The following is an 18,040-nucleotide window of genomic DNA, read 5'->3' as shown; positions in this document are numbered from 1 at the left end:
ATTGGACCCCCGGCTGGACAGGTCGGACAATAAGTACAAGAGAGCGGCGCCACCAGCGAGAGCACTACGACAGACACTAGACCAACTCGACCTCGAAGACATCTGGAGGAAGGTACATGGGGAAGAGAGGGGATACACGCACTATAGTGCCCCACATGGGACATTCACACGGATAGACTACCTGTTTACGGGCAAGGAGACACTAGGGGAATTTACTGAGGCACACATACACGCGCGAACCCTATCTGACCACGCCCCCCTGAGAATCACATGGGCGCACACACACAGGAGAGCCCCTATACCCACGTGGAGATTAAGGGCAGAGGCATTATCGGACGTAGGCTTCCAGGAACACATCCAAAACGTAATAGAAGACTATTTCGAACATAATGTGGGTAGTGTGGAAAGCACAGGAACGGTCTGGGAGGCCTTTAAGGTGGTAGCCAGAGGTGAGGCGATGGGGAAAATGGGAGGTCTCAGGCGAGAAACCCTAGCACAACTAGATGAGCTAGAAAAGAAAATCGAGAAGGCCGAAGGACAAGCGGGGCAGAAAGGGGCGGAACGAGAGAACCTCACCACCCTGCGACAACAGTGTGCGGAGACCTGGGAAAGATTAGGGCGGCTCGACTATGGGAAATATATACAGAAACTACATGCTGAGGGAGACAAGCCCGGCAGGCTCCTGGCCTGGCTAACCAAACAGGAAACTAGGCGGGAGCCGATTAATGAAATTCAAAATAGACAGGGAGAGGTGATTAGATCCCAAGAGGGAATAAACGAGGTGTTCTCGCAATTTTACGAGGACTTATACTCCAGGGTCCGAGAGGCGGAAGAAGGGGACCTAGAGGAAGCCCTCGCGGAAGTCAGACTCCCACAATTGACGGAGGAACAGGCCCAAATGTTAGACGCCCCTCTCACTGTAGAGGAACTAACAGACGTGATCGCCCAGCTACCGACAGGGAAATCTCCGGGGCCAGATGGGCTCCCGGGGGAATTTTATAAACAATACAAAAACGACATAGCCCCGAGACTGCTAGAAACACTAGAAGAAGCATATGAGAAAGGAAGACTCCCGAATAGCATGTCAGAATCTATAATAATCCCGATCCTTAAACCAGGTAAGCCGCCCTTCGAATGCGGCTCCTACAGACCGATCTCCCTAATAAACCAGGACTCTAAGATCCTGACGGCGGCATTAGCTAACCGCCTTAAAAGAGTGCTACCCACCCTGATCCACACAGACCAGACAGGGTACGTGCCAGAACGAAACACGTCCTGGAACCTACGCAGACTCCATTATGTTATAGAAAAAACGAACCAAGAGGGAGGGGAGTGTGCCGTAGCCTCACTAGATGCAATTAAAGCATTCGACTCAGTGGGATGGGACTGGCTCCTGGAAACGCTCACCCATTACGGGATCGGACGAGGGTTTACACGATGGATAGAACTACTATACAAGGACCCGAGAGCAAGAGTCAAGACGGGTAGACAAGTCTCTAGGGAATGGAGCATAGAGCGAGGCACAAAACAGGGATGCCCCCTGTCCCCAATGTTATATATTTTGGCCCTGGAGCCGTTCGCAGTATTCCTAAGAATGCACTACAAGGAAATGGGCATAGAGATAGATGGGGAAATACACCAGATATCCATATACGCAGACGATATACTCCTCTACATACAGAATCCACGCACCCACCTGCAGGACTTGCTGGAGGCGCTGCGCGCGTTTGGTAGGCTGTCCGGAATAGTGGTCAACAGGGAAAAATCCTTACTGTTTCCCCTGGCAGGCCTACGCGCAATACCGACGGATCAATTGCCGCACTTAGGTATCACATGGGCCCCGAACACCTTCAAATACCTGGGAGTGGACATTTACCACGACACCATGGAAACACATGCAGGTAACACACAAGTAGCCCTAGACAAAATCGAAAACGCCATGAAATTCTGGCAGACGTTGCCGTTGGGCATGATAGGCCGGGCGGCACTGCTAAAAATGACGGTCCTACCCCGACTCTTATATTACTTTACAAACATCCCAAGGTCCTTCTTCAAGCACCTACACACCATGGCGAGAACCTTCCTGTGGGGAGGGGGGAGAAACAAGGTGGCACTAGACACACTACAAAGAAGCTACGAATGGGGGGGCATTAAACTCCCAGATTTTGAATACTACTACTTGGCAGCACAACTCCAATTTGTGGTGAGATGGCTGGGTGAAGAGACCTCGATAGACACAATACTTATGGGACCAACACTCCGGAGATACCACCTGAGAGAACTACTATGGATAAAAGCCGCCCAAGCCAAAGACCTACCCAATATAGCCCAACTAGGCCGGACACTATGGAAAAGAGCCTGGAAGACACAAGGCATACGAGACCCCTGCTCAAGACATATCCCACTGGCGGGGCTGGTAGACACCCGAGTGGCCAGCCTGGCCACGTATAGAGCACAATGGGAGGACAGAGGAGTAGCACAAGTAGGGGACCTGTGGCGTGACGGACAATGGGTTGAATTCCAGACCCTGATGGATGAACAAGATGTACACAGGGGCCAATTCATCCTGTACAATAGCCTAGTTCGGACAATAAAGGAGAGGTGGAACACCATGCCGGAGCCTGAGGACACCGAAGGAGAACTAGATGCATGGTATGATGTTTCCGAGGGAGGACACACTGTGTCCAGACTCTACGAGCAACTACTGGGATACACCAACAAAAAGACATTAAAAGCACGAACGAAATGGGAGGAAGAACTACAACAACCCTTCGAAGATGAGGAATGGAACAAAGTCCTCACGTACACAAAAAAGGTGTCCAGGAACGCCAGGTTTAGACAACTGCAAATCTACATAGTGCATAGAGCATACCTAACTCCCAAGAGAATGTCGAGGATGGGAGACGGACAGACCCGGTGCTGCCCGCGCTGCGGAGACGAACAAGCCGACATGGTGCACATGTTCTGGTCATGCCCGCAGATAACAGACTTCTGGAATATGGTGAAAGAAAAGGCGCTGACAGCAGACATACATATGCCGGCAAGATCGCCAGCAACATATTTATTGGGCCTGTTCCCAAGGGGGAACCGGCAGATGTCACATGTGGCAAAAATGAAAGACTTGATGACAATATTAGCGAAGCGCCGCATAGCGATGGCATGGAACAAGAGCGAAGGCCCCTCGAGGGAGGGCTGGTGGGCCGACCTACAAAAATGGGCAATAGCAGAGACAGCAGTCTGGGCGAGAGCCACGCAAAAGGGGGAGAGCAACAGTGGGACCAGACTACTGGCATGGAACTCTCTGGTGCAGGACCTGTTTGGCAGCAGAAGCAGGGATGACACGGACGACCCAAGCGACTCAGGAAATTAAGAAATTGGCCCGCCCACGCCGACGGGGCACCACATAACTTAGAGAAAGGGAAGAAATGGGAAGAAGGAGACGAGATCAGGACCAACGCACACACTGAACAATGCAATCCTACCTGGAAAGGCCAGCGAATACACACATGGACGAAAGCAGAGGAAACTCCCAGGGAAAGAAGGGAGGTCGCCAAGAGACCGGCCCCCCACTATAAACTCGACATCTGTTTGAGCCAGGCCCGAAGAGGCATCGGACCATAAACACACTGCGGCTGCCTTTGGGGAGAGGGAGGGGGGAGGAAGAGGGAAGAGGGAAGAAAGGGGGTTATGTTATGTTGTAAAACCAATAAAAAGAAGTTAAAAAAAAAAAAAAAAATATCCATGCTCCCCTGGCCTAGCTCATCCCACTCCGCATTGCTCCGCACGCATCTCCCAGTCTGCTCCCAAGAACTATCCCTGTTCCCCTGGCCTATCGCATCTCGCCCTATGTTGCTCCCCACGCATTAACTCTCTGCGTTGCTCTCCACTCAACTTGTCCCAGTGTTCTTGTTCTGTGTTGACCCCCCTGGGTGCCTCCCTCCTGTTTGCCCCCAACATGTGACCCCCACCCCCTCTCCTGTTTGGGCTGCCCCCCCCCCTTTACTCTATGGTGCTCTCTGTCTCCCCTATCTTCTCCAAATGCTTTTCTATCGACTATCCTATCCCTCTCACTAAGTCTGGTAGGAAGAAGCTCAAAAGGGACATCCTGGTCTCCAACCCCGGCCTTCCTATTGCTGATACCTACACCAGTGCTTCCTCCAGATAGACCCTTACTGGCATCCTCTCTGTTGTTCTCTCTCCAGGCCTATGGACCCCACATATGGTCTCTGTTCTCTCACCTTTTTCCTCCTTTCCCATTAATGGTGGTACTAGGTGGGAGGCCCTCCTGGTCCGTCTCCACTCCTCCAAGACCATCATTAATGTCTACTTAAATAGTACCGTCTTGGTCCAGGGCCCTCAGGGGGCCAATTTCCTCCTTTTCGATAGACGCTTCCGGCTTCCTATCAACTTCCTTTCTTCTCCTGCTACTCCGATCTACCCCTCCCTGGCTCCTTTGCCACCTCCTTCCTCTGCCACCTCTCTGGCACCCTGTGCTGCTTCTTTGCCCGCTCTGCTCTCCTCCCTCTGCCACCCCTCTGGCACCCTTCCCTGCCTCTCTGGCTACTCTGCCTTCTCCACCTTCTGCCACCTCTCTGGCACTCTCTCCTTACTCTCTGACTACCCTTCCACCTCCTCCTTTCTCCTGTGCCAATTCTCGGGCTCCTCTAACACTTCTCAGGGTGTATCTTAAAATCTTTCAAAAGTGGCAATCTGTTCCACGTCGCTACTCTTAACTCTCACTCTGCTGTCAAACACTCCTTGGACATCTGCTGTCTCCAGGCAGAGCTTGATTTGGATGTACTCGGTCCTACCGAGACTTGGTTCACGGCCAGCTCTGCCACAAGTTTTTGACACTCTCCTTCCTCCCTGATGGCTACAATCTCTAGCGCCATGGAGTTAAAAATAAAGGCTCAAACCAACAAAGGGGAGCGAAGCAATCTTCAACCTTTGGCTAGTATCAAGGGCATAGAATCGTTTAAGTTCAAGGAAATCACTAACGAGGATATGGTGAAAGTGCTTGCTGCAATAAAGCCTACCTCTTGTGCAGAGAATATACTACCTCCCAAAATAATACTGGAGAATATTGACATTTTCGCACCCATTTTTATTGGGGGGACACATTCTCCATTGAAATGGACATCCTTTGCAGCGTCCCACAGGGAGCCAGTTTGTCACCACTGCTCTTTAATCTTTACGTGAGGTATCTATACTCAGTACTTGATTACATTAACATCTTCTTCACCAATGATGCTGATGATACTGAGCTGGTGGTAGAGCTCAGTGGGGACTACAAGAAGGACAGCAAATTAATTACTACAACTTACAACACAGTGGAATCGTGGATGGACTCAAATTGGATGTGCCTGAACAGTAGAAAAACAGAGCTAATGATGGTTGGCTCACATCAAGCCAGAGCCAAATGATCCCCTTCATATGGTTCATTCCAGATAAAGGACGCCCATATCCAGGTCCTGGGCAAAGTTAAAACCTTAGGGATCATGCTTGAAGCATCTCTGGGAAACGAAGCCCAAGCACAATATTTAAAAATAAAACTGTTCTGACTACATTAGGCTGCTGAAAGCCATTAAACCTTATTTGACGGATGACAATTGCGCCACCATAGCAGCGGCAACTATTCTATCACTATTCTATCACGCCTAGACTATGGTAATGCACTTATTTTAGGAGCCAATAAACAATGCCTCACTAGCTACCAACATATTCAAAATAATGCAGTTAGAATAACCAAGCAAAAGTTAAGATCTGACCACATTAGCGAGGCCAGAAGAAAGCTTCATTGGCTGAAAATCAAAGATAGGGCGCAGTTCAAGGCCCTGACCTTAGCGCACAAATGCCTTAATGGGACAGCCCCAGCCTATCTAAAATCAAGAATCAATTTCTATGTACCTAGTTGAACGTTAAGATCCGCTGACTTAGGCAAGATTACTGTAGCGCCACACAAGCGCTCATTCGGACTGGGAAGAGCCTTTCCGATTGTGGCAGCAGGAAAATGGAACAACCTACCATAATGGAAGCAAATTATTTGAGTTTTCGAAAAAAATTGAAAACACATCTATTTAAATAAATTCCGTACCCATGCACCTTTAGATATTATGAACAGCTCTGTTTTATGTGTCTCGTGATCTGTGTTTTGGTAACGGTTCATGTTTCTGCGCCCCGAAGCTTGCGGGCTACCGGCGCAATACAAAGAAATAAAAAATAAAAAGATCCTCTCCGAACCCAGAACCAACTGTCCTGGAGGGGGGAGTAGCCCTGATCTTCCCAGAGTGGATCCCTGCTTCTGTCATTCCTATGGCAGAGAGTGGGGGGTAGATCTCTGCCCTCGGCTCGGGCTTCCCTCTGTTACGCTCACCTGGTATTCACGGGGACGCCACCCAGCCCTGGTTGGATGATTTGCACTCTCGAACCCTTTCTCAGTCCCTTGGTAAGGCCTCTGGTTAAAGATGGGTCTGCAATATAGGAGAACTGGATTCAATACCAGATTGTCTTTATGTTTTCCCACCTCCCTTGGCCTCAACTCCTTCCTCCCCCTTGGGCACTCTCCTCACCTTAATACTGTAGAAGGTGGATTATCCGTCTTACTCCTCGTAGAAGGGGCGAGTAGATGTGGGGGCGAGCAGCGACCAAGTTACTTCACTGGTGCAAGCCCCCCCCTGTGGGAATCCAGGCATGCTGCGACTCTGTAGGTTTGCTGCTTTACAGTCTTTCTATGCAGTTCTTATGTGCCTCTTGTTTCGAATAATGATGTCTTGCTTCTTTCCTTTTAGGTATGGAAAAGTATTTTGGAGTTGTCATGCAGTTTGAAGATGAGCATGGGCTGGTAGGCAAAAGCGCGGTGTGCGCGATGCTGTCCGGTGAGTAATGCCCGATGCGCAGCGCTGTTTCGCATTTTATATTGCTAACCGGTGTCTTTTCTCTCCTTGCAGGTTGCGATGTTCCTCGCCGAGCGCCATAATGTTCCAGCAATGATACGGACCAGGAGATGACTACCCAGGTAAGAATTGTGTGGCTTTCTTCATTCGGAAGGAAACGCGAGTAAACGCTTACTAATGCTGTCTTTCTTTCTCTTCTTTCTAGGTTATGGTATTCCAGGATGCATGCAGTGCCGGATGATGGAGTTCGTACCTTCAGGAGAGTGGAACTGAGGTCGGCAATGGATTGAAGACAGGATACTGTTCCAGGTAAGTTTTGTAGTGTTCTTTCTCTGCAGGTCCTTGGTTTCAGGTAAGCTGGCATCAAAGAATTGGACACGGTGAGCGTTACGCTGCCCACAGCAGAATAACACAAACCATGTTCTGCTGTTTGGGTGTGGTTTAAATAGTCCCAGGTAAAATAGTCCCAGGCCTGCCACACCCAAAGTAGTCCAGGAAAAGTAGTCCCAGGCCTGCCACACCCAAAAGACTAGACCGCATAGCTCAGTTCCTTGTATTGTAACTGAGCTATGTGTGTGCCTCCATGTTGGCTGAACCCCCCAAGTTAAATAGTCCCAAGTAAAAAGTCCCATTCTAATGTTGGTCTTCATGATGGTTATGAGCCTGGCACCACTGACTCCAAGAGAGTCTTGGATGAGGTGTTAAGGCCTTTGACCTGGCCCTAACTGGAAGGCTGACTTGCCAGTGAGGGCCAGGGGCAAGGGTCATGACACCCTGCCTCTCTGAAACATGAGCAGGACTACCTAAGGTTCAGAAAGCAACTCAAGACCTTGCGTTTCACTTCCGCTTTCTCTCTCCCTTGATGATGTCCTTGTCTGCTGCACATACTGGTTAGCTGGTCACCCACTGAACTCACAGGACAAGGCTCCTGCAAGACCGGCTGCCCTTGGACTGCCTACGGGCCTCCCAACCACTTAAGGGTCTGTATCTGCAACCCTACAGTCCCCTAATTCTCTGCATTTATAAGCCACCCCGGCTGCACTTACTAGTTACTTGCACTCCCCCCTCACGCCTCCCCCCTGGCACTTCTCCCACTTGCACAATTTGAATGACAAGGCCTAGTAAGATCATTGTTTTGTCCTCCTCCTGTCCTCTCTTCCGTGTCTTCTTGTGCCTAGAAACACTTGTGTACAGGCACGCTATAAATGACTTACCATATCATTAGGGTTTCTGTATTTTCTGAAATACCGGAAAAATCTGATATGTGCCTGCCGTTAATGTTATTATATCCCTCAGGGGACTCCGATAAACCCTGGCATTTCATAATTGCAAAGTGTGGGAGCGGGATTCGAAACCCTATTGTTCTGCGTTGTCTTGTTTCCAAGACACAAGCATTGCTGATGAGCTATCCTACCAGCTCTGCTTCAGCGTTGTCTATTGGAATTGTTATTGCCGGAGCAGGACGATTAGGCGCGGCCATTTCGGCGCAGGCCGATTCGCCGTGACCGATTCGGCGCGCCCATTTTGGCACGACCGATTCGGCGCTGCGACGTTTGGCCGCGGGTATGTTTTGGCGCGGGGTGGGGGGTTACAGTATTTTTTTATGTGATTTGCGCAAATGATGATTTGGCGCGGGGAGGGGGTTACAGTATTTTTTTACAGTATTTATTTTAAAGCACATGCTTTAGAGTATTTTTTATTGTGAATTGCCCGAATACTTTCTTATTTTTTTTTCTGTATCAATTGTTCAATCATGGGACTTAAATATAAATGTTTTGCTGCCCAGGCACAAGGCCAGTTTGGCCTTGTGGTTAAGTTCAAAGCCTCACAATCTTGCAGGCCATGGTTCCATGGCCATGGTTCCATGGCCTGCAAGATTGTGAGGCTTGCAACTTAACCACAAGACCAAACTGGCCTTGTGCCTGAGGCAGCAAAAGTTGCATATTTAACTCGCATAATTGAACAGTCTAATAAAAAATAATAATAATAAAGCATTTGGGAAAATCACAATAAAAAATACTACACTTCACGCCAGTCACTTGACCCCAAATTATTTTCAAATGCAACACGTTGTCAGGCACAGTTCCTGTCAACGTGCTGCATTTGAAAATAATGATGCTTTTAAATTTGGCGTGAGGGAGTTTAGATGTGGCTGCAATGTCAGCCACGTCCAAACGTCCCTCGCGCCAAATCGGCGGCGCCAGAAAGGCTCCCGCGCCGAAATGGGCGCGGGGAACTGGCCGCTGCGAAAAGGCCGTGGCAAAAGGGGGTGTTCCGTGTTATTGCTAGGAAGTCTCAAATGATTATCCACTATTGCCACCTTGTGGCAGAAGGTTAAATTGTTGCTCGGAGATTTAATGTAGCGATGATCTGTTGCTGTCCGGTCGTTTTGTATGTAGGGGCTGAGCTTTGACAACACTATGCACGAATTGCGATTGCCGCCTGTGCTTTTGATACTATTTTGTGTATTGAAAAGTCCTAATAACACCAGTGGCTGGGAGGTGGTGGAGTCGTGCTGTACTAAAGTGCTCATTACAGTGGGTCCTCTGGCACCACTCCTGCCCTCCCAAGTACGGGGATATGTAACATTAAAGGTTGTTGAGAATGCAAATGTCTCCTCCTGCAGGACCAGCACGTTTCAGTAAGCTGAGCTGACGGCTCTGGCTTTCCTGGCAGGTCACCCTCGCCATTCCTTAGTGCCACCGCTGACAGAAAAGGATAATTAGGATGGGAAAAATATATACATTTGTGGTCATTTTCCTGCAGCTGGTGCCAGTCTGCCTTGTAAAAAGAGCCCACGGAGCAGATGAATACCCTAATAAATATCTTAATGTGAGACATGGAAGACTGCTGGTAATATAAATCCCTGCTCGATCTGTGCCAAGAAATGTCCACAGACACTGAGGCACCAGCCGTGTTCCGCGGCAGGTTCACCGAGAGCGATCTCCACAGCCTGCTTCCCCGCAATCTGCCCAAGTGGGGAAGGGGGGACCAGGCAGCAGATCCGGCAAAGGTCAGAGCGTTCACGTGTTGCGGGGTGGTAGCCCACTACATGATTGTGGTGCATTAGCACCATAATGCTGTTTTCGGTTAGGATAGAGGTGTATGAGTCTAGTGGAGGCCAGTTTGGTGCTGGGGATTGGAATCGCAGCAGTTTTGCAGGGCGGGAATGAATGGTAGAAGGCATGGCAAGCCAGGGTAGAGGTAAACTGACAGAGCTGTGTGCTTCCTCGCACTGAAACATGAGATGGTGATGACAATCGGGAAGAATGCTGCATTGGGAGAGCAGTGTCCCCCACTGCAACTGCAAAAATGCAGCAGTACAGGATTGAGGTGTTTTGGCTGAGCAGTGTGGAGGGCGGCAATGCCCGACCTACTGAGGATTTAGGTAAAGATGAAGGCACATTGCATTGCATTGGATACTGTAGGTTGCTACAGGTTGGGATTAAGGCACTTCGATGGAATTGTATGCAAATGTCAAAGATTTCAGATAAGTGCCCAACAGTCGGACTTAGTGAGCTGTGGGTGGTGATCTGATCCCTCTCGAGTGACCTTGTGCAATGCAGCACAATGGACCCTTATTGGCTCACAGGCGGTATTGCCAAAACAATCGCAGTGGATGCTTTAAACAGCACTGCTTGTATGTGTCCAGTTCCAGGTTCTATGCAGAGTTGTTGGGAAGGGTTCACTGACGGGTTCACTGACGTTGGCCTACCCCTCCTGGTGGCAGTTGTGCTGTCACCCAGCCTTTTCTTATTTTGGACATGTGCACGCAATGAAACAATAAAAGAACATTTCTGTGTTTACACCTGAAAAAACAGTTGTCCGTGATTTTTTGAAAGGGGCAAACGGAAAACATTGATAAACGTAGATTCGGAATTTTTTGAAAACACTGGAAAAACTGACAGTATATATCTGCTTTTGCCCCAGACTTGGGCGTCTTTAATGACGACATCGCAAAATGGAAGGTGCAGCAAATCTTACAAGATGTGGCATCACTAGCGCCCTTATAGATGCCACCTCTTAATCCTGGGTACATCGACTAGGAGACACTTTCTTTAGAGGGTGGAATGTGCAGGAGAGGAACCCAGAACGCAGAGAATGGGCCTGCATTACGCTGCAATCAGCGGGGTCCGTGCTGTGCCCGGGACCCGATGGCGGTCGCCCTCTTGAATCGTCGCAATGATTCGGTGAACTGGCGCCGAACAGAGACCGAGTGCACAAAGGTCAGTAGGGTGATCGGGGGACGATCACGACCACAGTGCCATTCGTCATGGAGGATTCACAGGGCGAGAAGTGGAGAAGGGCACACACTGCCTGGCAAACTCACAGAGCTCTCAGTGGCCATGCACCAACAAAACAGTTTTATCTTTAATGAGTACGTACTTTGGATTATTCTGGAATTGAATGTCCGAGTGAAATATTTCTTGACGTGAGTGTCAATGGCTAACCACTTTACAATTTTGAGCATGCCTAAAGCTGTACTGGTCACAGTCACACAGTAGAAGTGTGCTGCAATGTCTCTTGTGATCATTCTACAATACAATATAATTGTGTCTGCTTATGCATTCAGAAGACATGATGAATAAGACACATTGTAACACTGACCTTGGGCGATACCACTTTGATCAACTCGTTCAAAAAGCGAAACTTTCCAACTTCAATGTGAAACCTTCGTCCGCAGTTCTTCATGCAGGCTTCAAGCACCTGCAAACAATAAAGCAATATTGTCAGGCCTCATTTATATGCATTTCTGAAACTATTCCTAACGTGCACCTGCCAGAATAAACCCCATCTGGGTGCGAATAATTTGATCATGAGAAGAACACTACAGCAAGTGGTGCTGGAACGATTTTCCGAGAATTGTTGCAATCCAATGGTATCACGCCATCTAACTTGTATGGACTGAGATCAATTCTGGTGCTCCTGTCCCAGCGAGCGTAGCAAATAAGCAATCCTCTTCAGCAGAAGCAGATACAGTGGCAGGGTCCATTCAGCAACTGCACTGGTTAATACGAATAAACTAGCATTTTCTTGTATGGCTAAAAAGAGTAGTCTCTTTTAGAAAGCAATAATATCATATAGCCGATAGAGAAGGTCTCAGTGTTTCAAAATATATGGAAACTGCCAACATCTTAACAGGGGTGGCTCATCCATAATGGGCGACGGGGTGCTGCCTCCATTATAGAGGAGCCGGAGCCAGTCCAGTGAAAACCTGAGCCCTTTCTGCTTCTGCATGGAGCTGAAGGAGGGCTCATGGGTCAGATGTATTGAAGGGAAACAAGGTTTCTCCTTGCTTGAGGTATGTCAGCTGTGATGAGTATTCTTACATGGCCATGCTAGTGCAACCAAGCTGAGCAGGTTTTCTGACTATGGCATGGCATTTTTTTACTGGTGTTGATGGCAAATAAAACATGAGTATGTATCTGTGGGGAGAGTAGCATATATTGCAGAACCAGCATGGACATGATTTCCTATAGCATAATTACTGGCATCAAGGGAAAAGCAAACATGAGTATGTACTTATATGAGAATACTGGCATATATTGGTGCAGAGAGCATTAACATGTATAGGCAGAGTCAGCATGAACTTTTTTTTACAAACTATGCCACAATGACAGAGGAATCATGGCAAGACACAGTTCCTCTTAACATATCATGGGAGGGATTGTTGGTAAGCACATAAATTCACATTTGATGTTTTTTTTCTGAATCACACTCATTTTGCGGTAATGTGCAGTTCAGACAGTTTATCCGCGTACCTAGAGTGAGAAGCTAAGGAGGGTGGCATTTGGTGGGCAACTAAACAGCTTAACAAAGCAATACAGGAAGGCAAATATAAGCATATTACAGATGCCTCAGGGATTCCAGTACACTAGAATCTTGGAGGCAATGAATGTCATAAAAGACACAAAGGTTTAAGCTTATGGATTTACACTGCTTTGGCTTCAAAAACATATGGCATTTCCATAAGCAGAGCATGCCAACTAATGGCCAAGCAAGTACCTTTACATGAGGTTGTTAGTGAATTAGACACATGTGGCAAGCCAGGTAATTGGTCAGCAATCCTAGACAGGATAGGTCACCTAGAAAAGGCTAGCACCAAATGGGAGGTGAAAGAAGCTGAGCTTACCAGGAAGAAAACTGTCCTGAAAATCCAAGGACTTGCTAGACTGCCGATTGAGATGAGCCATGAGCAGCCAATGACAACTTCATTGCATTGCAGCAGGGAATCTACAAGCTGAAGAGATGTGGTAGTGGATATGGTGCCTATCATCCAAGAGGACTTGGAAACTTTACAGAATGAACAACAATCAAACATTGTTCCCCTGAAGATCACAGACTCCCCGGACACACTTTCTACAGGTGTTCCAGACTGGTCTATCAAAATATGGCCAGATTAGCTGACACCTGAATCTATCAAGACAAGCTCAGAAACAGGCCATTTCAGAGTCCACCTACATTTTTCTGAGTGTACTCGAGAAGGCCTTCGATAGAATATTAGCGTGGGACAAAGACTCATTGTTATGGACATTGCATGAGATCCTGAATATTCCTGTGCCACCAGAAATATCTCTGTTGTGTGAGGAACTGCAGTCCAGGTGCACCATGCATCAAGTAAACAAGCAATGGATACAATCCATCTATGAGGTGCCCTATAACCATGCCTGTGTGAATAATGAGGACTCTACAGTACAACTGTATTCCCTGAAGAACAGTGTGGAAACACCCCATACAAGATGCTAGGACATTCTCAAGATCAGCCCATGTAAGCAGATGTCGAACACAACCAAATGAATGATGAGTGCAATTCGAATGGAAACCTCCAGTAGTAAATCTCTACTACGTAATGGACCCTACATCGTGCAGTTTAACAATTCATGCTGTGGTTTGACTGTGGGAATTGCCAGTTTCATTACAGTCTCAAGAGTGGTAAACTGTTGCAACATTGTTTTTCATCCACCAATGCGAATTGAGCTAGTGCTGTTGAAATGGCCTGAAGTGATCCTATCACCTATGAAGTTCCCGCAACTATGACTGAGACTGGCATACCCCCTGGATATGAAGATACCTACCACTAGCACCACAGAGATATTCATAGAAGCATCAAACAGAGCACTGCAATCAGCCACAGATGTACTGAAGAGAACACCAGACTGGTCAAAAGAGATTCAAGCCCTGTTGGAAAGCTCTACTCCAACAAATGGGAGCTCCATCTTGGGATCCATTACTTACTGGCTGACGAATACAGTTTTTTCCTTCAATCCATTGAAAAGTTTTTTGGACTTTTCTGGAAACATAAGCTCAGAGCTCACACCTGTGTTCTACATCCTTGCAGCTGGTTTAATTCTAGCATATTTTTACTTCATCGTGACAAGTAGCAGTGAACGTGCTCAATGCACCTAAGCTGTATTCTGAAAAACAGAAGAAAACTGTTTGGAACATTTTGTGTGGTGGACATCTACTCATCCCTGATTCATCAGCGACCATCAGTGGCTGAAGATTGCCGAGCAGTACCTGCTGCAGCTGGCTCTTCTCAAGAAGAAACATATATTTTTCAATATTTGGTAACTAGTAAAAATTCTGAGTGAATACATATTAGCAAATAAGTATTCTTCCATGTTTTACATGTTCTTTTGCCTCTTGACTCTTATTCCCATTATATCCATGATGCCTCTGCGGCTTATTCTACGGCTCACCGGTAGAAAGTGAGGGGGCGGGTGACATGCAATTTTTCATGTCTGCCCATGTCAGCCATGCTTAAAACACAATTAAAACCAGGGATCCTGTGACGCCTAAGAAGACCGGGAAAAGCTACAATTGTAAACACCTATGTCTTCCTAGAGAAAATTAATACGCTTATATTCTTTCACATAATTATTTAACAATAGGGGCTATCCCTCCTCTGTGAGATTATTGTTCAAGTATAACACAAGACATAAACATGGGAATATTTATTCATCAATGCATAACAAGGTACAAATAAAAACTACCTAAACCACATAGTGCACATTTTTAAATGCATAAAGCTAACATCACAAATCCAGTGCTCGCAATATAAAGTGCTCAACGTGCTACAAAGTGCTGTGATTCATAAACATGACACTGTTCCCCAAAAAGTGCAAATGCATATACAGTCACACTAAAATGTAAACATAAGACTGTTAGTCAAATGTAAAAAGTGCAAATGCATATAAAGTGGTGTACAAAATGGCTATGATGAGGGTGTAATCAGCCAGGATGGCACCAGCTAACCACTATGGCCAACTAGTGTTTGTTTTTCACAATGCATATTAAACTAGCGCTAGACCAACAGGCTACATTAATCCACAAAGTACAGCAGCTCCCACAGGTCAGTCCTACTAGTTTCAACGGATAGAGATAATAAGTGCGTCTTCCATGCTTTGAACAGCATGTGGCATGAGCCGCAGGTCCATCCTTGTTGCTAAATGCACAATGCAACTCAAACACTTTCATATTTTGTAAAATGCACGCTGCAAGATTTGCTTTTGCAGAGTTCACTACATTCTAATTCCTTTTTTTTTTTTTAATAGTCCAGGCCGAGCGCCAGCGCCCTTGAGTCTGGCGCAGCACACGCCGGTTCCATGTCTTAAAATCACGGCAAAAATGGCTGTGTATACAAAATATTGTGACAAAAATGCTGTGGTTTTGCCGCCACAATCATGTAAAGGATGCGGGGGAAACCCCCGCAACCCATGGACCCATTATACCATTTAAGGGGAGCCGGGGACACCCCCGCAACCCTTAAATGGCATAATGGGGTAAACTTTTACCGGGTCAAACCACAGCATTTTTGCCGCAATTTTATTACCCGATACCCACAGGCCTCTTGTATGAACAAAGGCCGTTCACAGCTATAAAGGCTTTTTCTAGGACAAGAGCCAATGTTCTAGCAAAATAGAAACAAAAAACAACAAGGCACTGTAGAAAACTACAAATCCCTGTCCTAGTTGTAGTTTCTGGCCGTAAACACTTTTGTTTGAAAGATTCCTAGTGCTGAATGATAAAGTTGTCCTTGGCTATTATATACACAAGAAAGGGGCTGTCCGCTAAACACTTATGTTGCAAAGATTTCTAGTGTTGGATGACGTGACCGTCCTTGCTATTGCTTACACAAGACAGATTCAGTTCACTGATATTTTTGTTTAGACATTTTTTTGGTGCTGAGGGGACTTTGGTAATTGTAAATGTGGAATAGGGAAGGCCCAAAACAGTATAAATAGAATATGCTTCAGGCCCTGCACACAGCTGTTCAGGGCAGCAGTGCTGGCAGGGGGAATACGCAGGCAGCTGGAAGATTGAAGAGAAAGCACAGAGGCTTTCAAGTTGGGAGGGCCCAACTCCCTCTTTTTTTCTTTTATTGGATTCTAAAGCCACAAAGCTGAACTCTGGCTGTTAAAAGGCTACCATTGGCCATTGACTTTTGTGCAGAACTTGGATTCTGTTTGAGCTGCTTGGGGAGCAATGTTTTTACCCCAAGGCAAATCAATTCACCACCTAAGAGCAGAGACCTTATTGTGGATTGGTTATGTGCTGGCACCATTAATCCCAATGGACATTTAATTCTTTTTTTTGAAGCATTGTATCCTATATTTGATACTTTTTGGTGAAAAGACCATGGTGCATTAATATGTGGCTTTTTAACATTATTGTAAGGTTTCTTTTTTCCTTGAATTATGGATGATCACAGTCATCCAGTCTTCTCCAACCCTCTCAACTCCCTACCTTCTACAGTATGGAGAGGCTTTGTATCCTTCGTTTGATATCACATTGAGAAAGGTATTTAGATATTGATTGAGGCAGATGCTTCTATGAGGTTGCGTATCATGATTTGGTGAGATAGGTAGTTGGCTTTTAAGGCGACTATGATTTCTTGAAGGAGGTTGATACGTCTTAGTCTGATTTGAGGTAGAGGCAATGAGAATGATTTTAGCCTTTTCATTAATGACTTTTTGCATTTTAAGTGGGCTGTGTATAGTGATGATAATAATGGCAATGTTTCTTTATAACAATTTTCTCATAATTACAAGATTTATTTTTTACATGTGAGTGTAAAAGCATTCATAGGGTATTCATTACTGAGTGATAAAGAATGGGCATCTATCTAAATGCATTGTGTATTGATGTGTTATATATGGTACATGTCTTTTAATGCACATGTGAAGGTTTACTGGATGGTATGAGCAGTGGACCATCAATAAAAATATATGTGACATTGGTAAACCCTCTGGTGCTGATTAATGAGTAGCAGCCACCCACTGCAGGGGGTTGATCGCCTGCTCTCATTACAGATACACAGTGACAGATAATATACCTTTCCCTACCCCTACTCCTAGCACAGCCCCTGCTGGTAGGGAGGGGGGTCATGGACACCTCTCCCTGGGTTGGAGGGAAGGCTCTGGAGGTAGCAGTTGCAAAAATTATGTCACTTCCTCTCTTGTTGAGGTAATGCATGGCCACTGTGTTGTCTGTCATTATCAGGATGTTCCTCCCCCACACAGAGGGCAGAACGGCCATCAGTGCTAGTCTGATTGCCCTCAGCTCCAAAAGATTGATGTGTAATTTGGATTTGATGATGGAGACCAACGACTGCTGATTGTCAGATCGTTCGTATGAGCTCTCCAACCTGTGAGGGAGGAATCCGTAGCTACTTTAATCTCCAACCAAGGTTGCCAAAAAGGCCCTCCCTTCAAGCATTCTCTTTACAGGCCCACCACATGAGATCCTGTGCATGCCTGTTCAGGACCTGAAGAATTTCTGTCATCCTGCCTGAGAATTGTGACCATTGGGATCAGAGGGCCCACTGAGGGATCGTATCCTCACAGGGGCCTCTGGCACCAGGAAAAGGCAGGATGAGACTGAGCAACCTCAGAAAATCGAAGGCCGGTGGGAGTTGGGTGTTCTGAAACTTCATGGCCATCTGCACAATGTGCTGAGCCCTCACCTCGGGTGGCGAAGCTTTCCATGAGGAAGCATCCAGGACCGTTCCCATAAATTGAAGCTTTTGGGAAGGTATCATGTGGGACTTTTGTAATTGAGGGAGAAACCCAGCTTGTGGAGGGAGTGACAAGTGATGCTGAGATATTCCAGAACCTGTTCGGGAAAAGGAACTCTGATCAGCCAAT

General features: G+C 46.8%; 1 protein-coding gene across 3 annotated transcripts in view; it reads right to left on the bottom strand.

Annotated features, from left to right (window-relative positions):
• Window positions 1-18,040, bottom strand: part of GGA3 (golgi associated, gamma adaptin ear containing, ARF binding protein 3) — a 1,381,263-nt gene that overhangs the window by 949,819 nt on the left and 413,404 nt on the right. For all 3 annotated transcript variants that reach the window (XM_069654818.1, XM_069654819.1, XM_069654820.1), the window contains one exon: window positions 11,502-11,600. In XM_069654818.1, the coding sequence (XP_069510919.1) occupies window positions 11,502-11,600 (99 nt within the window). The remainder of the gene's footprint in view (window positions 1-11,501; window positions 11,601-18,040) is intronic.

Source organism: Ambystoma mexicanum, chromosome 3q (assembly GCF_040938575.1).
Source record: "Ambystoma mexicanum isolate Mex_15411 chromosome 3q, UKY_AmexF1_1, whole genome shotgun sequence".
In the NCBI taxonomy this organism is placed as follows: Eukaryota; Metazoa; Chordata; class Amphibia; order Caudata; family Ambystomatidae; genus Ambystoma; species Ambystoma mexicanum.
The sequence above is the reverse complement of the archived record's forward strand: the minus strand, read 5'-3'. Positions and strand labels throughout refer to the sequence as shown.